At 47.2% G+C, this 26,799-nt stretch overlaps 2 protein-coding genes and 1 long non-coding RNA gene across 3 annotated transcripts in view; 1 reads left to right on the forward strand and 2 right to left on the reverse strand.

The window, feature by feature from the left end:
• The window catches only part of CELSR3 (cadherin EGF LAG seven-pass G-type receptor 3), a 40,960-nt gene extending 30,264 nt beyond the window's left edge, over positions 1 to 10,696 (reverse strand). The window contains 6 exon segments of the mRNA XM_074283199.1: positions 630 to 718; positions 1,406 to 1,421; positions 1,423 to 1,522; positions 2,451 to 2,676; positions 3,777 to 4,436; positions 7,018 to 10,696. Of these exon segments, the coding sequence (XP_074139300.1) occupies positions 630 to 718; positions 1,406 to 1,421; positions 1,423 to 1,522; positions 2,451 to 2,676; positions 3,777 to 4,436; positions 7,018 to 10,666 (4,740 nt within the window). The 5' untranslated portion in view covers positions 10,667 to 10,696.
• Positions 10,697 to 11,312: 616 nt separating this feature from the next.
• Positions 11,313 to 20,499, forward strand: LOC141551504 (uncharacterized). Its single transcript, XR_012484886.1, has 3 exons — positions 11,313 to 11,421; positions 19,383 to 19,474; positions 20,398 to 20,499. It is a non-coding gene; the product is annotated as an uncharacterized LOC141551504 (long non-coding RNA).
• A 4,415-nt stretch (positions 20,500 to 24,914) lies between these two features.
• NCKIPSD (NCK interacting protein with SH3 domain) overlaps positions 24,915 to 26,799 on the reverse strand; it is a 31,869-nt gene continuing 29,984 nt past the window's right edge. The window contains exon 13 of the mRNA XM_074283209.1: positions 24,915 to 25,951. Within this exon, the coding sequence (XP_074139310.1) occupies positions 25,745 to 25,951 (207 nt within the window). The 3' untranslated portion in view covers positions 24,915 to 25,744. The remainder of the gene's footprint in view (positions 25,952 to 26,799) is intronic.

The raw sequence follows: 26,799 nt of genomic DNA on the forward strand, positions 1-26,799 counted from the left end.
CATCACTAAGTCCAGGTGATTCCTTGCCACTAAGTCCTTTCTTGCCCTCCTTAGGATGTCCTGGTTTCCTAAAGAACATGATTCTCCAGAGACAAGCTAGGTCAGGCTTCCTCCAGGGAACTGTGCTTACACATATCTTACTGGCTTCTCTTAATCTGACCTTCCAGCTCTGGTTCTTACTCTCTCTGCCCTGTGTCTGTCTCTATTCTGTCCTTCAAAGACCAAGTCCAAAGATGTAGTCTAAGTATATGAACTGGCCATGAATCAATCATCCTGAATGTGGTATTAATGAAGCAACCCAGGACAAAGCAATGAATTAATACCATATCAAGGAAATAACTGTGCCAGGATAATTTCATACTTTACTAGGGATACATCAAAGGCAAAGTCCTTATCAGTAGGGACAATAAGAACCCAGGAAAATACCCAGCACCCTCAGTACAATCATTATTAATATTCTCCAGTGCCCTTTGGGCTCATCCTTCCACCAGGATGGGGGTGGAGAGAAGGGAAGGTCAGGTCTGGAGGGATTGTGGAACTGTCTGAGGAGTTAAGGGACTGAGATAGGACTGACCCAAAAGGAATGAGGGGATTTAGGGAAAATCTAGAAGGCAACTAAAAATATTCACCTTATTGTAGTATTTCAACTGCACTGTGTGCCACTGCCCATCACTCACACCACTGGGCACTACGGGGCTCACAACTGTGCTTGACTCCCCTATAATGAAGGAAAGATGGGGTCAGATATGGGGTAAAGAATACCCACTACTGTTGATCAATGATGGACAGAGGTAGATACACCCAGAGAAGAAACACTGGGAAGTGAATGTAAATTGTTAGCACTAATATCTGTCTGCCCAGGTTGCATGTACCTTCGGATTCTAATGTTTATTGTGCAACAAGAAAATGATATTCACACACATGTATTGTACTTAGACTATATTGTAACACATGTAAAATGTATGGTATTGCCTGTCGTCGGGGGGAGGGAATAAGGGAGGGGGGGTAATTTGGAAAAATGAATACAAGGGATAATATTATAAAATATATATATATATATATAATAAAAAAAATTAAAAAAAAAAAAAAAAAAGAATACCCACTACTTACATACATGTCCCACACATAGATGCTCAGTACTGTATACTAACCCCTACCAGCACCACTTCCTTTAGGAAGAGGTGCCAGCCCCACCCCCCAATCCCTTCCAGAATTACTAACTGCATGTCTTTGGCCAAGACCTTTGCCCTCTCTGGACCTCAGTTTGTCCATCTATAAAATGAGTGCCTTGGCCTTTCTCAGCTCTGACAGTTTGGGTTTCAAGGTTCTGCCCAATTCCAATATTCCATGACTCTGTGAGGATACACAAACACATGCAGGGATACACACATGGATATGCACACACCCGTGGAGTAGGTGAGCCCTCACTTGTCCAGCAACAATTTCCAGAGCAAGAAAATCATGTTTCTCATTGAGGCGTCCATTGTAGAAGAGGAGCCCATGGGACCGAACTGTGGCAAACCTGGAAGTAGAAGGAAAAGCACAGCAGTCAGGGGACTACTAGGGGATTCAAAACTCATATATCCAACACTATCCAAATGGATTCCCAAAATTCGCCCCCTTTCCCCTGTCCCCAACATTGGAGCTTAAAACTGCCCATCCTTGTGCTCAACAGGGGGCACCCTTATTGATCAATTCCCTCTGCTCCAAAATATTCTTGATTCCATAATAGTCTCTGGGCCACTAAGGAAAAGAGATTAAAGGGAGATAAAGGGACAACAAATGAGAGGCTGATACGTGGGCAGAGGCCATTTGAGAATGACAGGTTTGAGAGAATGACAAGTTAGATGAGGCATTTAAAGTCAGTAACATTTGGGGGTGATAGGTTGGGGAGATAATGGGTTGGGGACAGTGAAACAAGATTGACAAGCTAAAAAATTATTTCAGGACATCGTTATTGGGGTTAGAGGCACTGACATTTGGGAGCTGCTTGGGAGAAGTGATTTTGGAAGTAACAGGCTTGGGAGATAATAGGCTGGGGGCTGAGTTTGGAAGTGACAGTTCAAAAAGGTAATAAATTGTGAGGATGATAGATTGAAAAATATTTGGGGGAAAAGGTTTAAAGATGATGTTTGGGGGAACTAGCTGAGGACTATACAGAGTCTGGGGTTGGCAGCATATAGTACTGGCAAGCACTGATGATGGCTAATCTCTCCTTTACCACTATAATCTGTCCCCTACCTCCACCATCACCCTTATCCCTCTTCCTTGGTAACCAAGGAGCTCCTACCAGATGAAGTCAAAGGTATTTTACAGCTGAGGAGGGGTTAATCAGTAGGAATGCTACCTAGTAGGCATGAAGACAGGATCCAGTGCCTCAGGCAGAGGAAAGGGGGCACCCTGTTAGAGGTACAGGGGATATGTAAGGGGTACAAGGGGAGGGCACTTACGAGAGGGAGAGAGTGAGGTGAAATCGTTGGCGCAGGCCCCGGAACATGAGGAAGGAGTTAGGAGGGAAGGATCGGACAGCTACCTCACAGTAGGGCCCCTCGAAGCCCCCGCCCCCTGGGCATTGGCAACGGAAGCCACCAGAAGGTGTATTGGTGCAAGTCCCACCATTTCGGCACACACCAGGCACACATCGGCCAGCTCGGCTATCCAGTTCACAGTTCTCACCTAGGGGCCAACAATATCAATGATCTAGATGCCAAATTCAAATAGAAACAAAGGTCACTAAATTGTATATAAGGCTCTGTACTGATCAAGTATTGACTTAGAAAACCGTGCATTAACAGTATCTATTTGTATCTTTATTTGTTTTGTAGATACTTCCCAATTACATTGTAATCTGATTCTGGCAGCACTCCCAGTGAGTCACGTGATTGACATCTTTGACTAACAGTATCAAAAAAGCATCTTGATACCTTTGACCAACAGTATTAAACGTGCACCGCAGGCTTCCACAGGACTCGGTAAAAATGCCTCGCGGTCAGGTCAAATCACCCAAGCAGGTCAGTAGCAGAGCTGGAGTGGAAAGTCTGAGGACCTAGGTTCAAAGCTTCCCTCTGACCCATACTAACTGCATGATAAGTCACCTAATTTCCCTGCAGCTGTTTCTCCATCTGTGATGAAGAGGTTATGCTCGAAGCCTTTGAAGACCCTTTCAGGTCTGTAAAATCACAAATGGAGATTATAGGAACACTCAAAGCTTTGCGCCGGATTCAACCAAAAAACACAAGTTGTATCCGCCGAGACCAAGGCTCCTTGAAGACGACTTATCTTAAATCCCCTGTGACTGGAGTTAATTTCTAATAAATGTCTGTTAAACTGAGAAGAAAGCGAGAGACCGGGAGTTTGAGGGCCGGCCCGGGGTCACACCACCAGTAAGTGACCGGAACAAGATTTGAACTCGCCACTTCCTGCAGACCCCACGCACGCACTCCGCCAGGCCTCCCCGCTGCTCTAAAGCGCTGCCTCGGGGACTACATTTACTCGGGCTCGGACCCTCCACTCCCACCGCCCGTCAGGGCTCCGCAGACCGGCTCCCACTGCAGGGAACTACCAGGTGGAAGGCGGCGTGCGCAGGGCCCCGGCCCCACCTCCACTCCTCATAGAGCGGCGCGGTGGAGGCGCCCGCTCCGCCCCTCCCTCCTTCCTGGCCGCTCCCGCCCCTTGCAGGCCCCAGGCTCGAGCCCCCGCGCCCACGTGGCCCCCCGCGCCCCGCCTCTTAGTCCGGCCCTGGCTCCTCCCACTCCGCGGCGCCCCGCCCCGCTCACCTGTGAAGTGCGGGCGGCAGATGCACGTGTAGCCGCCCTCGCGCCGCGCGCAGGCGCCCCCGTTGCGGCACGGGTTGGAGTAGCACAGGTTGATCTCGGTCTCGCAGTAGTCGCCCGTGAAGCCGGCTGGACAGCGGCAGCGCAGGCCGGCGATTGGGTGGATGGGCCGAAAGAGTGTGGAGGCGGAGGCCAGGAAGGGCGCGGAGGAGTCGAAGCGCAGCACAGAGATGCACTTCATGTAGTTCTCGCAGGGCTCCCGCAGGCACACGTTGTCGTCGAAGGGCAGCACGTCGAGGAGCGAGGCGGCCGCCAGGGCGGCCCGGCGCACGTACAGCTGCTCCTGCAGCTCCTCCGAGCTGAAGAAGGGACCCCCGCCGCCCCCCGCCCCGGGCGCTCCCCCTCCGGGCGCCAGAGCCGAGAAGCTCACGTTGAGCACCGAGCCGCCCACGTCCGTGTCGTTCTGGATGTTAAAGATGAACACGTCCTCCTTGGGCGTGGCCAGCACGCTGGCGACCCCTTCCAGGAAGCTGGCCAGGAGTGGGGACAGGAAGCGCTCCTGCCACATGTTCTCCAAGCGCACCGTCAGGCTGTTGGCCAGCATGTCTTCCGTGATGATGGTGACACGCAGCACGCACTGCGCGGTCACGCTGTGGAGACCATCTGCGGACACAGGACCGACGCGGGGTCAGCCGGAGCCCCGGCCTGGCCCGAGGGGGCGGGGACGCCCCAGGGAGACCCGAGCTCGGGTCGAACAACCTCAGCCTTCCCGGAGCCCCGGTCTGAACGGGAAGCAGGGGCAGCGAGTTCTGTTCTCCACTAGTGAGAAGGGACGTCCACATCATGCAGAAAACCACGGCTAACGTCTGATCTGGTGGAGCTGTGACACCGCCTCTCAAAAGCCCATCATCCCCCACGTCCTCCACTGAGGCGTGCCCCCCCACTCCAGGGGAACAGCAGATGGTCTCAGATATGCCTTCCCTGCTGGATCCCACTCCCAGGGGACGGCAGCTCCCAGCACTACGGCCTTCTAGGGATCAGAGGCCAGAGAACACCGGGACAGCAACCACCGCCTTCCCCTCCCACAAACCCGAGGCTTCGGGGACTCCGTTAAAATAAAGGGCCTTGCTGGCTTCCAGACAGAACGAATGCTCCGTGGCTTCGAGGCCCCAGCCTCTAGGAGCCAAGCACAAGGGTTGAGAATTACAAGAAATCATATAGTCCAACTTCCCTGTTTATGATAATAACTGACAGTTATTGTTCAACAACCTGACACTGGTGGGGAGATAGCTAAGCTTCTGTCCAAGACAACTTGAGTCTCACTTCAGAAACTGAGCCATTTGATTCTTCACTGCACTGTAGGGGGAGTTTGATTATTATTGAGTTGCTTCTACCTGTGAAATGACAAATCCAGTCCCTATCCCTGTTACAAACAATGCCTATACAATGGGGCAGCTCAGTAGTCCAGTCGATAGAACCCGGGCCTGGAGTCAGAAGTCCTGAATTCAAATCTGTTCTCAGACATTTACTAGCTGGGTGACCCTGGCCACATCACTTCTATTTGCCTCAATTCCTCATCTATAAAATAAGGATATACCAGAGAAGGAAATGGCAAAGTACTCCAGTATGAAAGAATCAGCAACAAATGAACAATGATTTATACAATCCTTTAAGGTTTGAAAATGTTTTGTGCACATCTTATTTGAGCCTCACAATGACCCAAAGTGGAAGGCACTGAAGGTATTTGCCCTCTTTTGCCAGTGAGTAAAAAAGCCCAGAGAGGTTAGTGACTGGCCTATCTATGATTACACAATAAATGTCTAGAAAGGATTGGGAGCAGATCTTAACACTGGGAGCAACACTGTCCATTAAAGTTGAAAACCATGCTGTACCTTAGTGAAGAGATTAGAAAATGGAAACCAGGAAAAGAAAAAGAATTTGCCCAAAGTCACAGAGCTAAGAAGTCTCAGGGCCAGGACTCAGTGAAAGCCTATGTTTTCTATCCACTAAGCCATACTGCTTTTTCCCCACACCTCAACCCAACAATTCCTTCCCAAAATAGGGGGAGGAGACTCACTGGGTTCTTCCTACATGAAAGGGAGAATGGAGAGAAAAGCCAGTAGCAGAGAAGTAAGAGCTTAGGGGAGGGGACAGTTATGGAATCTCCAAACATTTTATATGTCACCTGAGGCCAACAGTAGTCCTCTCTGTTATGGGTGGGAAAAGTGAGATGCTAAAGAGCCCTCAAGAAAATCTGAAGGGTGATTTGATATATCCCATCTTCCACTCCCTATAGGTTTCATATTCCCCTCCAAATCCCAGCATGGTGTTTTATGTACAGTTGCACCTACTAAATGGTTGGTGTCTAGTTTATTCATCTAGGTGGATTATCAAATGTCTATTATACACAATACATTATGCTAAATATAGAGAGATATCCAGGGATTTCTTTTCCCAGTATGACCTGGAAAATGGATTTTAGCCTCCTGCAGAGAGGTCCTGGCAATTCTTTCCTAGCCACATTGAGACCCTAGGCTCATGAAAAGGACTTTAGGTTTCATCTAATCTGACCAACTCATTTTAAAAATGATGAAATTATAACTCAGAGAAAGAAAGTGTCGATAACTCTGTACTCACCTTTACACTGCTAGTGAAGGAGGGAAAGACCCAGAATTCAGATAGAAGTTTTGTGATTCCAAGCCCAGTCTTTCCCTCCCTCCTCCACCCATACTCCTACTACATTAAACCAGGAAACAGCTCCTTTCTTAGAGAAGCCCAACTCCCAAACCATGTGGGAGTTGATGGCAGAGAGGCTGTAACTAGATTAAAACAGGCAAGGTAATGTTGATTTTTCTACTACTCCTTGTACAAATCTCCCATCCCTACACCATTTAACTTAATCAAGGAGCAACTATTACAAACAGACTGTGGGGCTTATCAATAATAAGAGCCAGAATCAGGGTTTGAACCCAGGTCTCCTGATTCCAAGTTCTTTTAGATAATTTCTGTCTTTTTCAATTCCATATAGCATAATACTATAATTTTTATAATTCTATAATTCTAATGACCACTGATCTAGACTGTCTGGATGGCAAACCCTGCTATACCAATGGCTTTCTGAGTCAGTACCCTAAAAGAGAAGAAAAGCCTGAGGCTAAGTCTAACCCTGCCTTCCTTCTCCAGAGCCCACTCTGCAAAGGCTTTTTGCCATTTCCCTCCCCATGAGCATAACTGAGCCTTTTACCTGTGACTGTCACAAGCATGGAAGCCACCAGTGGACGATTATTATCCAACTTCCGGCTGAGACGAAGTTCCCCGCTTGTCTGGTTTACTACAAGCAGCTCTAGTTCATTGCCTCGCTCAAAGGTGTAAAAAAGGCGGTCGGAGACATCAGGGTCATAGGCGGGGATCCTCCCAATGATACCAGATGGAAAAGTATTGGACCGGTTGGATACATAGTTATTGAAAAGAATTTGGAAGTTCTTGAGGACAGGACTATTGTCATTCTGGTCAATGAGACGGATATGGACGGTGGCCCTGCTGACCAGGGGAGCTGAAGTTGCTTGCACCACAATCACATACTCAGGTCGAACCTCGTAGTCCAGGTCAATGAGAGTTGTCAGCTCTCCGGAGAAGATGTCCATCTGGAAGAGTTCTGGGATGTTACCCTCTACAATCTGATACATGACCTGGGCATTAGGACCCTCATCAGGGTCAATTGCAGTAATCTGGGCCACTACTGAACCTACTATGCTGTTCTCCTTCACCCTGACCTCAAACTCTTCAGCTGGGAAAACCGGGGCATTGTCATTAACATCCTGGACAGTCACTTGAATATTAACAGGGGTTCTAAGAGGGGGAACACCCCGGTCCACGGCATAGGCAGTCAGTTCGTACACAGGAACACTCTCCCGATCTAGCCGCCGTACTGTTCGGACAATACCTGAGGTAGGTTCAATAGTGAAATCACCATCGCCATCCTCACCATTCTGGAAGGTGTACTGGACCCGGCCATTGGCATGGGCATCCCGGTCAGTGGCTGAAATCTGCAACACACTGGTGAAAGGAGGAGCATCTTCAGAAATGACCCCAGGGTAGTAAGAGGCCACAAATTGGGGGGCATTGTCATTCACATCATTGACCATGATCTCTACATAGGTGGTATCAGCCTTCTGGGGGATACCATTGTCCTTGGCTGTTATGGCGAGTGTATAAGTCACCTGGTCCTCATAGTCTAGCTCAGCCTGCAATGTAATGGCTCCAGAGTCCACATCAATTCGAAACTGGGGAAGGTTGTCCTCCAAGAGGTAGGTGATTCGAGCATTTTCACCCACATCATCATCTGTGGCACTGATGACCACAACTGTGCTGCCCACAGGCCTGTCCTCATTCACACTGACTGAATAGTGGGCACTCTGGAAGACTGGCCGGTGAGTATTGGCATCTGTGATGTTGATATGCACATAGCAGTTGTCATGGAGGGTACGGTCTGAAGCGGTCACTATCAGCTTGTAGTACCTTTCCTGCTTATAGTCTAATGGCAAGGCCAATGTGACCAGTCCCATACCTCCCTGTGTGCTGATAGCAAAACGGTTCCGGGTATTGCCCCCGGTGATCTGGTAGCTGATAGCACTGTTGATATCCCGATCTACGGCAGTCACACTTAGGACACTGGTACCCACAGCTGCATCCTCATTCAGTCGGAGGTGGTACTCCTTCTGGGTGAACTCTGGTCGATTGTCATTCACATCCATGACAGTAATAGTAACACTAGCTGAGGCAGAAAGTGGGGGTGAACCATGGTCCAGGGCCTCCACCCCAAAAAAGTAATGCTCTACAGATTCCCGGTCCAGGGGCCCACTCACTGTAATCCAGCCTGTGGCACTGTTGACTACAAAGGGTGTGTCCAGGGCCATGCCAGTCAGTTTGTATTCTAGCCGGGCATTCTCCCCATGGTCAGCATCCACGGCTTGAATGTGAATAACTGAGTGGCCCAGAGGGGCATTTTCTAGTACAGACACCTGGAAGGGGGTGCTGACAAAGATAGGAGCATGATCATTGATGTCCACCACCTGAATACTGGCTAGGCCAGTGTTGTTGGACAAAGGCGGCCTCCCAGAATCCTGAGCTCTGATCCTCAAGGCATACTCTCTCTCTACTTCAAAGTCTAGTGGGGCTACTACCTGGATCTCCCCCGTGAGGCTGTCAATGGCAAAGTGACCTCTGCTGTTGCCACTGATGATATTGTAATGGACCAGGGCATTAGTGTCCTTGTCCAGGTCCGTGGCAGTAACCCGTAGCACCTCCGTATGTGGACGCACATCCTCCCTTACTTGGGCCAGGTATCGTTTCTCACTGAACTGGGGGGCATTGTCATTCTCATCTAGGACAGTGATATGCACGCGCACGGTGGCAGAGCGCGGCCCCGGCTCCCCGCCCTGGTCACTGGCCTCCACAGCCAGCTCATAGTTTTCCTTCTGCTCTCTGTCCACTCTACCGCTGGTGGTGATGAGGCCCGAGCGAGGGTCAATCTCAAAGACTGCTTGTGCAGCAGGTGGGTCCACAAAGCGGTAGCGGATGTTGGCGTTTGCGGCCGCATCGCCGTCAGTGGCTCGCAGCTGCAGGATGGGGTACCCCTCCTCCACATTCTCCCGAATGGTCTCCCGGTATTCCGCCTGCTCGAATACGGGTGAATGATCGTTGCGATCAGTCACCGTGACAGCTACCATGGTGGTGGCGGACAAGCGCGGAGAGCCGTGATCCAGAGCTGTCACTCGGAAGTAGTGCAGGTCCATGCTCTCGCGGTCCAGTGGCTCCGCAGTGCTAATCAGGCCACTGGCCGCATCAATGCGGAACAGTTCCAGGGAGCGGCTGTTCATGAGCGCCGCCATGGAGTAGACCAACCTGCCCGCCTCCCCAGCGTCCGGGTCCTGGGCCGCAACGCTCAACACGGAAGTGCCGGGGGCTTGGTTCTCCGCCACCAGAGCTTGGTAATTGTACTGGGGAAAGTGAGGATGGCGGTTTGCTGCACGTCTGGAACGAGCACGGGAAACGCTGGGGGGCGCACAGCAGAGCAAGCTGCGCTGGCGGAGGCGCCTGCGCTGGGCAACGGTCTCGGGAGCTGTCCCCACCGCTCGTGGTGCTGAAGCCGGCTCGCCAACTCGCCGCAGCCGGGATGCTTCGCTGCCACAGCTCACAGCCTGGACCGTCCCCAGCCGCTCCAGGCCGCCTTTATGCACTTTCTGACCCGGCTCGGAAGCTCTGGGAAAGCGGAGCCTGGAGGGAAGAGCCGCAGAGACACTACCAACGAGGGGCAGGCCTCCCCGCCCGGAGGCCAAGGGCCCCAGGGACTGACCCCTAGACGCCAGACAGCGCCCTGGACCCGGCTTCCCGCAGGATAAGACCTCCTGAGCCCAGCAGAGCAATGGGCCAGATCCTGGTCCTGCTGGCCGCTCCTCCCTGGAGCCTGTCCCCGGGGACCCTTCCCTGGGCTGAGGACCCTGTTCTATGTGACGCAGACCCAAGACCTCCCGGGCACTCCGGGGGAGCCCTGAGATGACATAGCCACCGCTTCTAGTTCCTGAACCAGACCTCACTCCCTCCCCAGGCCGCTGTCCCTCCGGGGTTGTAGGGTTCCGGGGGGAGGCGACACCGCCATCGCCAACAGCCTCTGGGGCTCCACGAATCTCGGGACAAAGAGCTAAGGTTCCATGAACGCCCTGTTCCCCGGATCCCTTGGCCGCTTCTCCTCGGGTCCCGAGGCCGCGGCCTTCGTCGCTGCTGCCCCCCGGCTCCTCCAGGCTGAGAGGGAACAAAGAGAGGAGGAGGAACAGGAGCAGCAGCAATAGCCGCGGCCGGTTCTGGAGCCCCCTGTAAGGCGGCCGCTCCGCCATGGCCCCCAGCCCACCGGCCTGGCCTCCGCTGCCCCCGTCCCTCTCCCCAGCTCCGGGCCCACCCCACTGCCCCGGCCCCCGCCGCCTCCGCCGCCGCCCGGGCCCCCACCCCAGTCCCCTGACCCCCACCCTGTCGCTCCACGCCCCCGCCCCCGCCGCCCCTCGGGCACCATCTACTCCGCTGCCGGTGCAGCCCGAGCCCACTGCCCTGGCCCCAGTTGCCCCCGCCACAGCATCCCCGCCGCCGCCGCCGCCGCCGCCGCCGCCGCCGCCTCCCGCAGCTCCAACATGGCTCCCGGTAGCCCCGATGGTCCGCTCCGCCCCCGCCCCGATCCCCGACGCCCGGTGGTACGGCCCGCCGCGCATGGCAACCTGTGCACCAGATCCTTCTGCCGCCATCTTGGTTGAGGGCATTAGCGCTGGCTATGGTGCTGAATGGACCTGTTTGGTTTGGTTTGAATCCCTCACGACCCGCCTTCTTCCGCTTTCTCTGTCACCCGCCTCCCACCCACTACTTCCAACTTACGCAGCTTCAGTTTCCCTCCTGGCGAACTTTGCTCCGGCACCTTTAGTTCTCGTCCCTAGACTCCACCTTCCCATAGTCTCAGTAGGGCTAGTGTCCATAACCCTCCAGCCCAGCTCACCGCGTCTGTAGAGTCCGGTTACCTCCATCTAAAGTTGGAGCGTGGAAGAGGGCATAACGTCTGTCTTTCGAAGAATTTCCACTGGGAATGTTATAAGGGCAACGGGAATAGGTACAAGGATTTTCTCATTCAGTACAGAGCGGGAAAGACCTCTTTAAATAATGAAGGGAAAAGTGTGAATTAGAAGAGGGGCAATTTCCATCCCAGAGGAAAAAAGGGGGACAGAAACGTCCTCTGCCCTCTCTACTTTCTCCGTCTCCTCATGTGTCTCCCATCCCCAAATGCACGGAAATATAAGATAAGTAACCACAAAGTTTTGAAGGGTGTAATCCGAGGGAAGGGTGAAACTCTCCAAAATGGACCACTTCACCACGTGGGGCGGGGCACCTTTGGGGCGCGGTCTTGGGCATTGAACTAAGTCAACAGCAGATTAGTCCCTACTTTCTGGACGCTGACAGCCTAAAAGTTCCCAGAGTCTGCCAGAGATCTGCTACACCCATTCTTCCCAGTCAAGTTAGGGTTGGGTTTGGAGAGTTCGGAGTGAAGCCTGGGATTTTGACAGGAGCGCTGAAGCGGCTGAAAAGCCTGCGGCCTCCCAGTGGCAGGTTGGGTAAACAGCACTTAGGATGCGCGGGCTTGGGAGGGCTGGCCAGAAAGAGGCTGCCGCAAGTACAGTGATCTGAGCTTCCTCCTTTAACTCTTAAAGGTACACAAAGCACTAGGATAACCCTCCGCTCTCTAATCCCATTGGTGAGGGCTAATGGTACAGTCCCCCTCCTCCCAGATCCAGCCTGCTCTTGGCACCATCCGTAGCCGGTGGGCTAAAGAGCGGAAGCGCAAACAGAAGAGAAGGTCGATATCCAAAGTTCCAATCAGAAATACATTGTTTCATTAGCACCAGGAGAGACCCCGCCCCCCAGAGGCGCTCGCCTCTTTGTCTTCAGGACTTAGAGGGAAGGAGGCGACGGCCAGAAGGTTTAGACTTCCGCTAGCCCGGAGCCAGCTTGAGTCGCTCTGAAGCAATTTAGGGTGCAGATACTGGGCGGAAAAAAGCTAGACTCAAAGGCTGGGAGGGTGCCAGAGGTCTGGACTCCGGGAAAGGGTGGAGGAGGTAATCCTGTTCCTGGATCTAGGGATGCGATCCGGGAATCCTGAGGCCTTGGCTCCCCTCCCCACAGGGCTCTTGGCAGTCGGGCTGTGGTACCTATGACATCATCGCCAGCCAATCAGAGGCTCGGCTCGTGTTCCTACCTCCACCTCCGGGGTTGGGGAAGGTATGGGCGGGGATAAAGAGCTAGGACCTGTATTCCCACTGGGCGTTGGCTACTCTCTGGGACCTCCCGAAGGCCAGTCTAGTGGTTGCCTACGTTGAGTGTGGGGAAGAAAAGCACTGCGTGAAGGTTCTCCGCCTCAGTTAAAGTGTAGTAAGATTCTATTCTTGACACAAGTCGGATTCTTCCTTTTCCTGATGTATTTGGGGGGAAAATTGGATTTTGATTCTAAAGGACTTAGGTTCAAATCAAGTTTTTAACTAGCTGTGCAGCACCAGACAAATCTTTCTGAATCTTAATTTACCCCCGAGTTAAATGGGGAATAATAGCTGCACTGTCTTCTCAAAAAGTTGCTTTAAGGACAATGCTTTGTAAATTATAAGATGCTAAGTAAATGGGGACTTTGGCCTTATCAGGGATTTATTTCATTTTTGTGTGTTATTTCCTCTATTGAAGCAGATCACCACCTATTCTGAAATGTATAGTCCTAGAAAGCTGTCTGGGAGAATTGAGAAGTTAAATGACTTGGGGAGGGCCATATATCCAGTAAGTGTCAGAGCAGCTTTTCAACCCAGGATTCCTTGCATCTAGGGTCATCTCTGTCTTCATTATTGACTCATCACGCTACCTTTGTGGTAGTTATTTTAAAAATCTCTCACTCCCTTCAAGAATTCACTTAAGCATCTCTTTTTACACCAAAACTATTCTTAAGTGCAGTCCCTAATTTCTGATACCTTCTCTATTTTGCATTTATTTGAAAATGTTTACTCTGAATATACTTATATATGTACATGTTGTATTGCCTTCCAGTATACAAATGTAAGTTCATTGAGAATAGAAGTTTTTTCACTTTTTTTTTTTTTTTGGTCTTGTATCCCAAACATTCAAGATAGTGCCTGCCACTTAGTATATATACTTAATATTTTTTTACATCTTAGTCCCATAGCACTAGCATTAGTGATGGTAGTGGTAGTAATGCCAAACTTAAAATCTCACTTTCTAATCACCCTAATCACTCCCATAGTCCCTTGAGTCTTGATTCATGGAATGATAAGTACCTCTGATTATATTACATTATCATGTATCAACTTCTACATTACTGATATGTTTGCGTCTTATCTCCATATGGACAAAAGCTATGGGTTAGCACTTGAGACATGGACTAATATAGAATAAAGGCCATTTGGTTTTGAAATAAAATCATTTGCTTTTAAATTCCACTCCTACCTACTGCTATAACTGAGCTGCCTATGCTCAATCCCCATTGCCTTCAATCCTTGCCCCTGATCAGATATACATAACTCTGACCTCCTTAACAGTCACCCAAAGCTTCCTCTCTCCTCCAAATGCTTGGCTCAGATTCATGAATACTTTCTCTTCCTCAAACATGCATAGCTATAGACTCCCCTTTTAATGCACATAACCTCAAAGTCTTCCAAACTTTCCCCCATGGCTCATCCCACTTTCAATTTCCCTCTAAGCAATCATTATTCTGGCCCCTTAACTATGCATCCCCTTTTCGAACAAACCACTTCAATTCCCCAGCCCCCAACTTTACTTTAAGGGGACATCATTCTGGCTCCTCAAGAAGCTTAATATATGCTTCTTGATTTGATTCCCTAACATACACAACTCTGCCTCTTCTCCACACACACACAACTCTTAACAGTTTTTCCCTGAAATAGAGCCAGCCCCGAACCTTTTTATCTGAATATCCACAAGGTCCAATCACTACCCCAGACATGCACAGTTCTGGGTCCTTCTTTACAAACTCATAGATCTTTGACCCCCTTTTCCTGGTATGCACTGCTCTTACTTTCTCCAAGGTCCCAAATGCTCAGGTTTCAAGTCCTTCCAACACACATACACAGGGTTCTGAGCCATGTATAGATACACATGGTTCTGACTTCCTCTGCTATCGGGAAGCAGACTTGCCACTTAGCCACAGAAGTAGGAGGTTTAAGAAGGAAGGGAATAACACAAATTATAAGAAAACTAAGATAAAATTGCCCAGATTTCAAGGCACACCCAAGAGCCAGCATCCTACAAGCTGATTATCAATAAGATCACAATCTAGAAAGGGGCTGTGAAACTCCAGAGATAGACCTGGAGATCAAAGATACTTTACTTTATTCATTTTTCTTTTTCTTTTTTTTTTTCTTTTGATGCATAACATATATGGAAATGTGTTTGCATGATTACACATGTATAACCTATATAAAATGCTTGCTTTTCCTATGTTGCAGGAGAGGAGGAAGAGAGAATTTGGAACTCAAAAATTTGAAAAAAAAATGTTAAAACATATAATTGGTAAAAATAAAACATTAAATTACAAAAAGATCACTCAAATACAAATAAAGTGGGGGGAAAAGGTAACAATCTAGCAGATGACTTATAACAAAATTCAATTCAATGAGGATTTGTTGAACATTTTCTGTATTCCAGATACTGATATTGATGTTGATGATACAAAGACAAAAAATGAAAAACAGTTCTTATACTCAAGGATCAAAGTAAACATAAGAGAACAACAGATACAGGAAGTACAATAATGTAAACAAAACTAACACTAAAAGACAGCATAACAGTTTGTATTATTGTAATGACCAATGATGGATGTAGTCACCATCCAAGGAGGAGTATGAAATAATGAAAAGAATACTGGATTTGAAATCAAAGGCTATAGATTTGAATTCTGATTCTGTTAATGCTGTGTGATTTTTACCTTGGACCCAACCTTGACCTTAGTTTTCTCATCAGCTCTTAACAGAAGCAGTTGGTGATCCCAGTGATTCCAGCACTTGAAACCAAGACCTTAGTTCAGAATTGACCTCAGCCACTTATGTGACCCTAGCTAAGTCACTTAATACTGCTTCAGTTTCTGTAATTATAAACTGCTGTTAACAACAGAATTCTTATGAAGAGCAAATTAAGTAATGTTTGTAAAGGTTATTAGCATAGTTCCTGCAAATTGTAGGTACGATACAAATGTTTACCCCACTCCATCCGTAAAATGAGGGACTTGGAGGGAAATCTCTCCAAAGTCTCTTTCAGATGAACACAGCTGTCTTTAGCTTGCTCTCTGTTTTTAAATGTACTGTTTTCTGATCACCCCTCAATTGGCCACTAGCAAATAAAAGTTTCTTCTACAAACTTTGTTTAGTTTTCTAGTCTAGTCTAGGTTTTTGCTTAGTCTATTCAAATAAGCATCTAGGCAAAGTCTTAAAAAGGAATTCTTTGCCATTTAAAGTTTGGGGATGCCATACTATTTTTTTTTTTAACAAAAGTTGTAGAGGGGGGGGGAAGGAGAGGTCGGCTCTCAGGTAGCTATTGGAGATACAGGCTTCAATATCTTGCCCCTGGGCCTTATTCTGTGGTAACAGCACAAGATTAAAAATCATAGCTGGCTGAGGGGAGTGGCTCCCCATGTTTCGATTCATTTATTGGCCCTTTGTTGATGAGTGGTAGAAATGAACATTCTTTTTTTTTTTTTTTTTTTTTTTTTTTTTTTTTTAATTTTTTATTTTATTTTATAATTATAACATTTTTTGACAGTACATATGCATGGGTAATTTTTTACAACATTATCCCTTGCACTTACTTCTATTCAGATTTTTTCCCTTCCTCCCCCAACCCCCTCCCCCAGATGGCAAGCAGTCTTATATATGTTAAATATATTACAGTATATTCTAGATACATTATATGTGTGTAGAAGCGAATTTTTTGTTGCACAGGAAGAATTGGATTCAGAAGGTAAAAATAACAGTTTACATTCATTTCCCAGTGTTCCTTTTCTGGATGTAGCTGGTTCTGTCCGAAATGAACATTCTTATGAAAGGTTCCAGCTAAGATTAGATGTCCAAAAATATGAGTATTTTCAGCATCAGCCTGTTCTACATAGTTATTTTCTTTATTTTCAGGTGACATATTTTGGCTATGTCCCTTTGCAGACATCTAAATGCTATGATACTTATTTGCAATGTTAAAATATAGTACACAGTAGGTTTAAAATATGTTATACTTAAAAGATGAGAGAAAACCTAAAGGTTTCCCCAAAGTATCTTAATCACAACCTAAGCTGTTTTTCCCTAAAATATTTGTTTTTAAGGATTTCTCTAGAGACACCACAATCTTCTATTAAACACAAAACTCAATGCTGCATAAAAAAAAAAAAAAAAAAAAAAAAAAAAAAAACTTGACATTTTCCCATGTAACTGCTGACCTTGACAAATAAGTTTTATTCTATTTGACACTTTGTTTTATGGTCTTATCCAAAGGAAACTTTCTCTATATCTTCATTGACAAATCACCTCTATTAAAAATGGAAATCCACACTGACTTTTGCAGCATTTTATCAAATAAAGTTCCCCAAATAAAAATTTTTTAAAAAGATAATTATCTTCAAATATTTGAAAGAATGTATTAAAAAGAAGAAATAGATTTGTTCTGTTTGACCTTAGAGGGCAGAACGAGTTGTGGAAATAGTGATGGTGGTTAGCATTTTTATAGTAGTTTTAAGGTTTGCAAGGCATTTTACTAATAGTATCTCATTTTGTCTTCATGGTAATCCTGTGCCTTAAGTGCTATTATTTATCTTCATTTTATCAATGAGAGAAATTGAGACTGAGGCTACCGAGAGGTACAGAGTTAGTATGCATCTGATGCTGGATTTAAATCCAGATTTTCCTGATTTGGGGAGCAGTGCACCACCTACTTTCATAAAAGTTACTGAAGCCGATTTAGACTTGATATCAAGTAAAACTTCCTAACAATTACTGCTACCCAAATGTGGAATGTCAAAGGGAGACATGTTTACCCCATTTCTCCTAAAAGAGAGTTAAGTTTGAGGGGGACTGTCATGTATTAGTCTCAGGGGCTGCCTATCAGCTAATTCCAAATCCAGGAATTTAGAGATCTGACTTTCTGTCAACAGAAGGGAAATTTCCTGAGCCTCTCAATGAGATGAGGTTTGAAAAGTAATTAGTAGCTTGCTTGCAGGAACTGTTCTTGGCCCTTGACTATTATCACAATGACTTGGATAAAGGCATATCATATTTATAAAATTTTCAAACAAGAATGGGAGTTAACATCCTAGATAAGAGTCAGAATTCCCAAAAACATACTGATAGGCTAAATTAAATAAGGTGAATTTTTATATCTAAAAATGTAAAGTCCCATGTTTGAGCCCACAAAATTGACTTCCCAAGATGGGGAAGGCATGGCTCTAGGGTTTCCAAAAATGCTTGTGATGCTACTTCCCTCACTTTTTATTCCAGTTAAACCAGCCTTATAACTGTTCTTAATATACAACATTCCATTCTTTGCCTTTGAACACATGAGTAAATATAAAAGGTCACATCACTGAAAAATTAGAGAATTAAAAGAAATACTTTTCTCAACTAAGTCTAGGGGTATAATCCTTATGTATTTAAGGAATAGTGGAGATCATGAAAGACAAAATTACAATCTTGATTAAATGAAAGTAGATGGTGTCCTTTGTTCTAAAAAAGGCTCAGTGACAACAGGAAAGTGATATCTTGACTCACAAGTGAGTTGGATTTAAGGGAGGCAGGGTGTAACACAACATCTGGGTCCAGTAGAGATTAGGATGACTGGAGATGGCCCAGGATGCAGTGGAAGACCCTGGGCTTCTTAAACCTTTCCCAGATCTCAGTCCACCTGAGGCATCACCCACTCAGTGATTAGGGCTAGTTAAAGAGGCCAAAAAATGGCCTTGTTTACTTATTAAGAAAAAAAAAATCAGTTTGGGAGGGGGAAACCCTCAGGATTTCTGGCCAGAACAGAAATGACTGCTTTAATTTACACTCTGAGCCATCAAAGCCCAAACTATGATCAAGGGAGGATGGGCTGGGACCCAATGTTAGCTAATCAGTAAGAGTCAGAAGGATTTGTATTTAAGGCATGGTCAAGTAGTTCCATTTGAATCCCAATGGGCTTTATCAAAACCTGGTTTTCTAGTGCTGTATTTCAAGAAATCATAAATGAAACTACTTGAGGCAAATTAGTTCATGGTGCCAGTTATTTTTAAAATGACAGAATGTAGGGAAGGGAGGGAATCTAATCTGTAAACCCCAAGATATCTTTTGAGTTTCAGCAATTAAAATTTATTCTTCTGGATGTCATTGATTCTCTTCAAGAATGAAGAAAAAACAACAATCTGTGAGAAGGAGTAACTGTGGGGCAGCTAGGTGGCACAGTGAAGTCAGGAGGGTCTGAGTTCAAGTTTGGCTTCAGACACTTAATACTTCCTAACTGTGTGACTATGGGCAAGTCACTTAACCCCAATTGTCTCAGGAAAAAAAAAATTAAAAAAAAAAAGTAGTAGTAGCTGCCTCACTGGAAACCCAACTGGTCAGTTCCAGTTGGACAATGATGCTCCTTCCTTCCTTCCCTCCCTTTCTCTCTTCTCTTCCTCTATCCACATAGGAAATCATACTCTTACCTGTGAGTATTATGTCCAAAGGGAATGAAATCAGGTAACCTTTGTACAAACATCAGCAATAATAAGGAAAACTGCTATTGGGGGGGGGGAGTTTTTGCAATAACTAGTTACATCAAATCACAAGCATTTATTAAACATTTATGCACAAGGTACCAAGACCACTCTGCAGCCTTTGAAATTACTGATTACCCTCTTCTTGACACTCTTGTGTGGGATGTAAAAGACTCTTACCCAAAATGATTACTCAGAGATCACTCAAAATAGAAAGCAGAAAAGTTCTTTATTAACACTCTTTTTCTTTTCTTTTCTTTTCTTTTTTTTTTCACACTCTTCTCTAGGATTCTACAAGACTACTCTCTCCTGGTTCTCCTACTAACTGCTCCTTATTAATCTCCTTTGTTGGATCTTACTCCAAGTTATACTCAATAAAGTAAGTATCTTAGGGCTCTGTTCTGGGCCCTCTTCTCTTTTCCCTCTATATTATTTTACTTGGTGATTTCATCAGCTCCCATGATTTCAGTGATCAACTCTATGCTTATGATTATAAGATCCACTTATCCAATCTCAAATTCTCTCCCCCCAAACATTTCAAAGCAGATATCCCAAAGATCTCAAATTCAGCACCTCCAAAACTAAATTCATTGTCTTTCCTCAAAACCCTCCCCCCTTCTAAGCTTCATTATTACAAATAAGAATACCACCATCCTCCCAATCAAGCTTGAAACCTAAGTGTCATCCTCAGGTTCTCATTTTCTTACTGCCCCACCTTCCCTAGCAAGTAGCTGCTGATTCTATTTTTATAATATTTCTCATATATATCCCTCTTCTCTCCTATGACACTGCCTACTCCTAGACAATCTTGAGAGTCTGCTTAATGATCAAACTGACACAAATCTTTCCCCAGTCCTAGTCCATCCTCCTCTTACTTGTCAAAGCAATATTCTTAAAGTGCAGACCTGAGCATGTAATTGTTCAGTTGTCTCAGTCATATCCAACTCTTCATGGAGCCATTTGGGGATGTTCTTGGCAAAGACACTGGAGTGTTTTGCCATTTCCTTCTCTAGCTCATTTTACAGGTGAGGAAACTAAGGCAAACAGGTTAGATAACTTGCCAAGGATCTCACAGTTAGTATCTGGAACTGGATTTGAACTCATGAAGATGAATCTCCTGGATTCCAAGCCCATCGAGCCATCCATGTTCACCTAAGCCACTGCAATGAGGACGAAAGTCTCTCAATTTCCTATGTTCAAGGGAGGAGGACGTTATAACCCTTGAGGTGGGAAGAAAGACCATGAGTTCATCAGCCCTGTTCCTACTCCTGTCTTTTTTGTGTCTATTCCTTCCTATTTTAGGTGAACTTCAAAAGATCCAAAGAGAATGCCAATAGAGGTCCAAGAACTGGAGTCCATACCAAAATTTTCTGGCAGCAAGCCCATTATGAAGAGACCTACAGGATTCAGCTCAGCCATGAATGGGTCCAACCAATATCTCTGAGGCTATTTTCTGGGGTGACTCCATCTGAAGTAATATAGCTTCTGGGGGGACAATAATTTTGTGGTCCTCTGATTTTAGGGGGGTTTCTGTTTTAACAATGTCAGTAATCCTAAATCTTCTGGTTTTGGAATCCGCCTCAGGGACTTCCCATACTCCCAATCTAAGAACAACATTCTGATTCTGAACAGAACACTCATCAGTGAGAATCAAATTCCAGAGACTATTCTCCAGCCCTACCCATGGGCCATTGAATTAGCATGTCAATGATAGAAAGCAGGATAAATGTATCTCCTTGCCCCTGTTTCTTTGCTAATTTCTTTTGGAACTTAGCTTGTAATGGCGAAAAATTACAATAAAACTTTGCCCCTTGATTAGGAAATGGGTTCAAGCCTGCAAATTCTTTTGAGGTATCTTTGACACCAGTCTGTGACCTCAAGCTTTTGGAGTCCCCTTTCCAATCCCAACACATCCATGGGCTATGCCATATTTATGTGTGAACTTGGTGAAGTATTTGCATACTTGTAGAAAGCACTTTAAATTTGAGCACAACTCTCCCCAGGGACCAAGGAATTATAGGACAGGACTTCTTAACCTTTTTTCACTTGTAATCCCTTATTACCTGTGGAATTTTTACACAACCCCAGGAATACAGATATATGAAAAAGGCATACAAGTCAAACATTTGCTGATAATAAATCATAATTTCTCCACCCCTACACTCAAGTTATGTCACATACATTGGGTTAAGAAGCTTTGGTCTAGCAGTCCTCAGACTTTTTAAATAGGGGCCAGTTCACTGTCCCTCAGACTGTGGGAGGGCGGGACTATAGTAAACACAAAAGCTCACACTCTGTCTCCGCCCCTCAGCCCATAGGCCATAACCCGGGCTGCAAAAATGTCCTCAGCAACTGCATCTGGCTCTCCCGCTGTAGTTTGAGAATCCTTGGTAGGAGAAGGTGTGTCCCCAGTTTAAGAAGATATTTGGTTTTTTAAAACTTTTCTTGCTTTATTCTCTCAGTAAACATCACTCTGTAAAAGCTAATTTATGTTAATTGGTTAAATTGATAGTGAAGCACTAATCACTGGGTCAGGGTAAGACTAACTCTAATTGGCAATTAATTTTGAGGAAAACACACACCATGGAGGCTCAAGTCTTAGAGAAAACTTCACAACCCTTTGTGGTTACTTTAAAACCTCTGAAGGGGTGATGTCGCTGGCCACCCTCTAGGGAACTCAACTTGCCAGTGCCAGTGGGAGGTAAGATAAGGACCCCCAGAATCTAGATGTAGGCTGCACGTTCACAATGGAGATATTGCCATTATGAAGTTGTGGAAGGTTTGGATGTTCTCCTAGAATAACATATGGCTAAAAGTGACAATCAGAAGGTGTTGACTACAAGTGAACTCAAACAAAGCATTTGCACATCCGTGGCTCCCTTTTGCTTCTATAATAAAAACCAGACTCCAAAGCCCAGCATCGGAGCCAGCAACCTGGCTCCAACTACAGCCTTATTTCACATCACTCCCTTTCACAGACCATACATCGCAACCTAACTAGACCGCTGGTCGTTCTCTGAGCTCCTCCTGCCCTGCTTCCTTCACAAGAATCTCCTCAAATACAGTTTTGACTCAATCTACTCCAGTCAAAATGAAGGATTCATTTTTGTTAGGTTGCGTCCAATAGGGTTCTCCAATCTTGTCCTAGCTTCTCCTCCCTTTGTGCAGACTGACCGCATAGTAAAGCTCTCCTTCACCTGCTGATTTTTGAACTCTCTCTCCGGGGCTCGGCTCAATGACCGCTTCCTCCATGACGTCTTCCCCAGTCTCTCCAGCTGGATACTGCCCCCCTTCCTCAGATTCTCTTAGGGCCTTCTTTCTGCCTGTCTCCTTTGCTCTCATCCGGCAACACACCCAGCAGTCTGCAGGCCCCATTCCCCTCCTCCTCAGCCCCTGGGCCTGACTCTGTAGGAGATAAGGTTCCCTCTCTGTTCAGTGTCATTTCAGAGCACTGAGCGCAAGGCCCTGCACACCGTGGTGCTCTGTAATAGGTTGTCATGGCTGACGATGGGCACTTTCGCCTCAGGCCCATGACAAAAGTGGGAGTTTTTCTGACATTACAGATATGTCCACTTATCTCCTCCCCTCTGTTGGGAGGGGGCCACGGGCAAACAGCACCCATGCTGCCTGGCTGCACTGATATGTTGGTTAGTTCACCTCCATTTTTAAAAAAAATATGGAATGACAGCCCCTGAGAGGGATATATCCAGAAGTGAAGTTGTTTGGCAGTATAAAATAAAATATATCAATAACAATTTTAAATATTTAAAGTGGGAAGAGATGTGTATTGGTAAAAGTGATGAAAAAGTACCCCTCATTGCATTGAGTTGTGCCCTAGGTAGCCGTCTTCCCCAAGGCACCCTTCCTGTTACAGATAAGGAAACTGAGGCACAACCAACCACTTGCCTAAGGTCACATAGATAACAAAGGGCAAGCTCAGGATAGATGAGCACAAGCTGGTCTTGTGGGCTTTTACTGGCAGCTCAGAAAGCGGAGCCCACTTTAAAATCCTGGCTGGGAGGCTGGAAGTTAGGCAGATGGGCAAGGAAGCAGCGTGCTCCCCACTCCACTCAGCCCAGGCCCCTGCCTTTGAGAGGAGAGAGAGACACAGAGACGGACACAGAGACAGACACAGAGAGATAGAGACAGAGAAATAGAGACAGAGACAGAGAGATACAGAGACACAGAGAGAGACACACAGACACAGAGAGATAGAGACAGCGACAGAGAGATACAGAGACACAGAGAGAGACACAAAGACAGACACAGAGAGATAGAGACAGAGACAGAGAGATACAGAGACACAGAGAGAGACACAAAGACAGACACAGAGAGATAGAGACAGAGACAGAGAGATACAGAGACACAGAGAGAGACACAAAGACAGACACAGAGATAGAGACAGAGACAGAGAGATACAGAGACACAGAGAGAGACACAAAGACAGACACAGAGAGATAGAGACAGAGACAGAGAGATACAGAGACACAGAGAGAGACAAATAGAGACAGAGAGATACAGAGACATAGAGACAGAGATAGAGACACACAGAGAGAAACAGTCACAGAGAAACACACATACACAGAGCAGAGATAAACAGACACACACACAGACACAGAGAGAGATGCAGACAGAGGGAGACACACAGAGAGATAGAGACAGAGAGACACACACACAGACAGAGCTATAGAGACAGAGAGAAATACACACACACACACACACACACACACACACAGAGAATCAGGGGTTGCTGCAAAATGAACCTTCTGCTCCAAACATCACTTTCTGCAAAATGAACCTTCTGCTCCAAACATCACTTTCCACCATCATATCACCCACAGAGAAATTATTTAGTCTGGTGGAAAAAGACTCGAGTTTGGAGTCAGATGATCTGGGTTTGAACATTGGATCTGTTTACTTATTACTTATATAACTAGACAAGCCACATCCTTTGTACTAGTTTCTTCCTCTATTATTTAAAAGAAAAAGCTTAGACTACCTCTAAGGTCCCATCCAGCTCTAACACTGCAGGATTTTAGCTCCAACCTTTAGTGATGCACTGGGGGTAGGGACAGACAAGCCAGCACATGAACTTGTCTCCCAGTGAATCATCTGACCTGCAATGGTGAGGACACCAGTCCCGATTTCAGGGCAGACGGAGTTGGACAGTTTGTGGAAAGAGAAACCTTCGTTTATGAGACATTGCACCTGCTCTCCCACCCTCCCTCTGTTCCCTTCATATCACCTCACAGGCTTAGGACATCTACCAATAGCCAGAAAAGAAAGGGGCTGGAGAGAAAGGAGATATGACAGGAGGAAAGTGGGATTTAAAGACCAACCTGTTTCTCACCCCTACCCCAGATGGGGAAGGGGAGTCTGAGGCTGACCCTCTTCTCCACACTCCCAAGGGTGACTGGGAGACACAAACAGGCTCCCCAGGCCGAGCTCACTGCTCCCGACACAAGTCACAGTTAGGGCCTCCGGACGTCTCCCCTGATCCAGGAGGACTGCAGCAGCCCCTGACTGTCAAAGGAGGTGCCAAGTAAAGCACGAGCATTGAGTCAGACCCAAATTCAGCTCTGATCTTGTTCCCTGCTGTGTGACCTTGGAAAAGTCTCTTTCCTTTGGGAGGCCTCCATTTTCCCATCTATAAAATGAGCTTTCTAGAATAAACACGCCTAACATATAGGTTTCTTTCCATTGTAAATTCTCTGACTTTATGTTTCACACTCCAGTCCAGGGGGGGGCCTTTTTCCTCCCTCCCCCTTTCTTCTCACTCCCCAGATGCAGACCAGGCCAGAAGGTCCCACAACCTGGGATGCTTGTGAGTGATTTATTCATCTATTTTCCAGTCTGGCTATGCTTATAAGCAGTTAAGAAAATACACGTCCCTTTGAACATTCGTACATTTTTTTTACAGAGAAAACAAAACCCGATTTGGTCAGGCCATCCCAGAACGGAGCGGGGCTCCGACGCACCCCTGAACACCAGGGGGGCAGAGGCTCCCGGCCCACCAGAGGGCCTGTCCGCTCCTTTCCTTAGCCTCCTTCCCAACGTGGGGCTAGACCCCATCCCAAGGGGCACTGGGAGAGTGTGGGAGGACAACTGGGCCCTGCAGACTAGGGGGCAAAGCTAAGGCAAGAAGGCGAGTGAGAAGAGTAGGCAGGGAGTAACTGAGGCAGCCTCAATAAGGTCAGGCTAGAAGAGCAGTGTGAGCAGGGCCGGGTAATAAGCAGGGCTGGGAGGAGAGACAGGGAAGACAAGCCTTGGGGGAGCGTCAGTCCCTCACCCCCCAAGGAACACTCAGGACCTTCCCCAACACCACAGGGTTTCCAATGCTTTGTGGTTCGTTCTCTGCTTCCCCTTCCTCCCCGGTATCAAAGATCATCCAGAGCCTCAGCCCTTCCCAGCTTCCAGTGCTTTTTGCTTCTGGGGGGGGGTGAAAGGGGCGGTTGAGACCGGCTCAGCGTCATGCCCCCCATCCCGCATCTCGGTGTAAAACGTTCTGGGCCCCCAAGGCCTAAGGTGAGGGCGGCGAGCCCCCTCACCCGGAAGTCTCCAGATCATAGAGTGGATGTTGAGGGGTAGGAGTCTGGGGCTTGGGGTTGGGGAAGATGGCCAAGAGCAGAGGCAGGTAGGGGGCCGAGGGTTAGCTGGTGGACGGGCAGAGGAGAGCGGGGAATTCCTCGCACATGTGGCGGACGATGGTCTGGTCAGTCTGGCTCTGCAGCCCACCCTCCTCTTCAGACAGGATACGCTTCAGGGTGGCCCGCAGGTCTGGCAGCCGGTGGCTGTGCTGCAGGTAGGAGGTGGAGCGGATGAGGCCGTGCATCAGAGTCAGGTACTGCATGCGCAGCTGGGGAAGGAAGGCAGGCCAGAGTCGGATCACCCTCTGAATGGGGGGGGAGGGGGAACAGCTGGAGGGAGGGGGAGGGAGGATGCTCGAGCTCCATCATCTAAGACAAGGACCTGGAAACCACAGGGGACTCCAGAGGAAGAAGCCCAAGGCCCGCCCCTAGGGTGGGAGGAATCCCAAGCTCTTCCATCTATATTGGGCTTGGGGACAATAAATTTAGCTCCTTAAGTACTGGGAACTGGCTGGTCTTCAAGGGTGCCTGATTCCCACTACCACCCCAGCAGAGTGTGTGTCTGTGTCTGTGTGTCTCAGTGTGTGTGTGTGTGTGTCTGTGTCTGTGTGTATATGTCTGTATGTGTGTGTGTGTGTGTCTGTGTGTGTGTCTCAGTGTGTGTGTGTGTGAGTGTCTCAGTGTGTGTGTGTCTCAGTGTGTGTGTGTGTGTCTGAGTGTGTGTGTGCCTGTGTGTGTGTCTCAGTGTGTGTGTGAGTGTCTCAGTGTGTGTGTGTCTGTGTGTGTGTCTCAGTGTGTGTGTGTGTGTCTGAGTGTGTGTGTGCCTGTGTGTGTGTCTCAGTGTGTGTGTGAGTGTCTCAGTGTGTGTGTGTCTGTGTGTGTGTCTCAGTGTGTGTGTGTGTGTCTGAGTGTGTGTGTGTGTGTCTGAGTGTGTGTGTGCCTGTGTGTGTGTCTCAGTGTGTGTATGTGTGTGTCTGAGTGTGTGTGTGTCTGAGTGTGTGTGTGCCTGTGTGTGTGTCTCAGTGTGTGTATGAGTGTCTCAGTGTGTGTATGAGTGTCTCAGTGTGTGTATGTGTGTGTCTGAGTGTGTGTGTGTCTGTGTGTATATGTATGTCTG

This window comes from Sminthopsis crassicaudata, chromosome 1 (assembly GCF_048593235.1).
Source record: "Sminthopsis crassicaudata isolate SCR6 chromosome 1, ASM4859323v1, whole genome shotgun sequence".
NCBI lineage: Eukaryota > Metazoa > Chordata > Mammalia > Dasyuromorphia > Dasyuridae > Sminthopsis > Sminthopsis crassicaudata.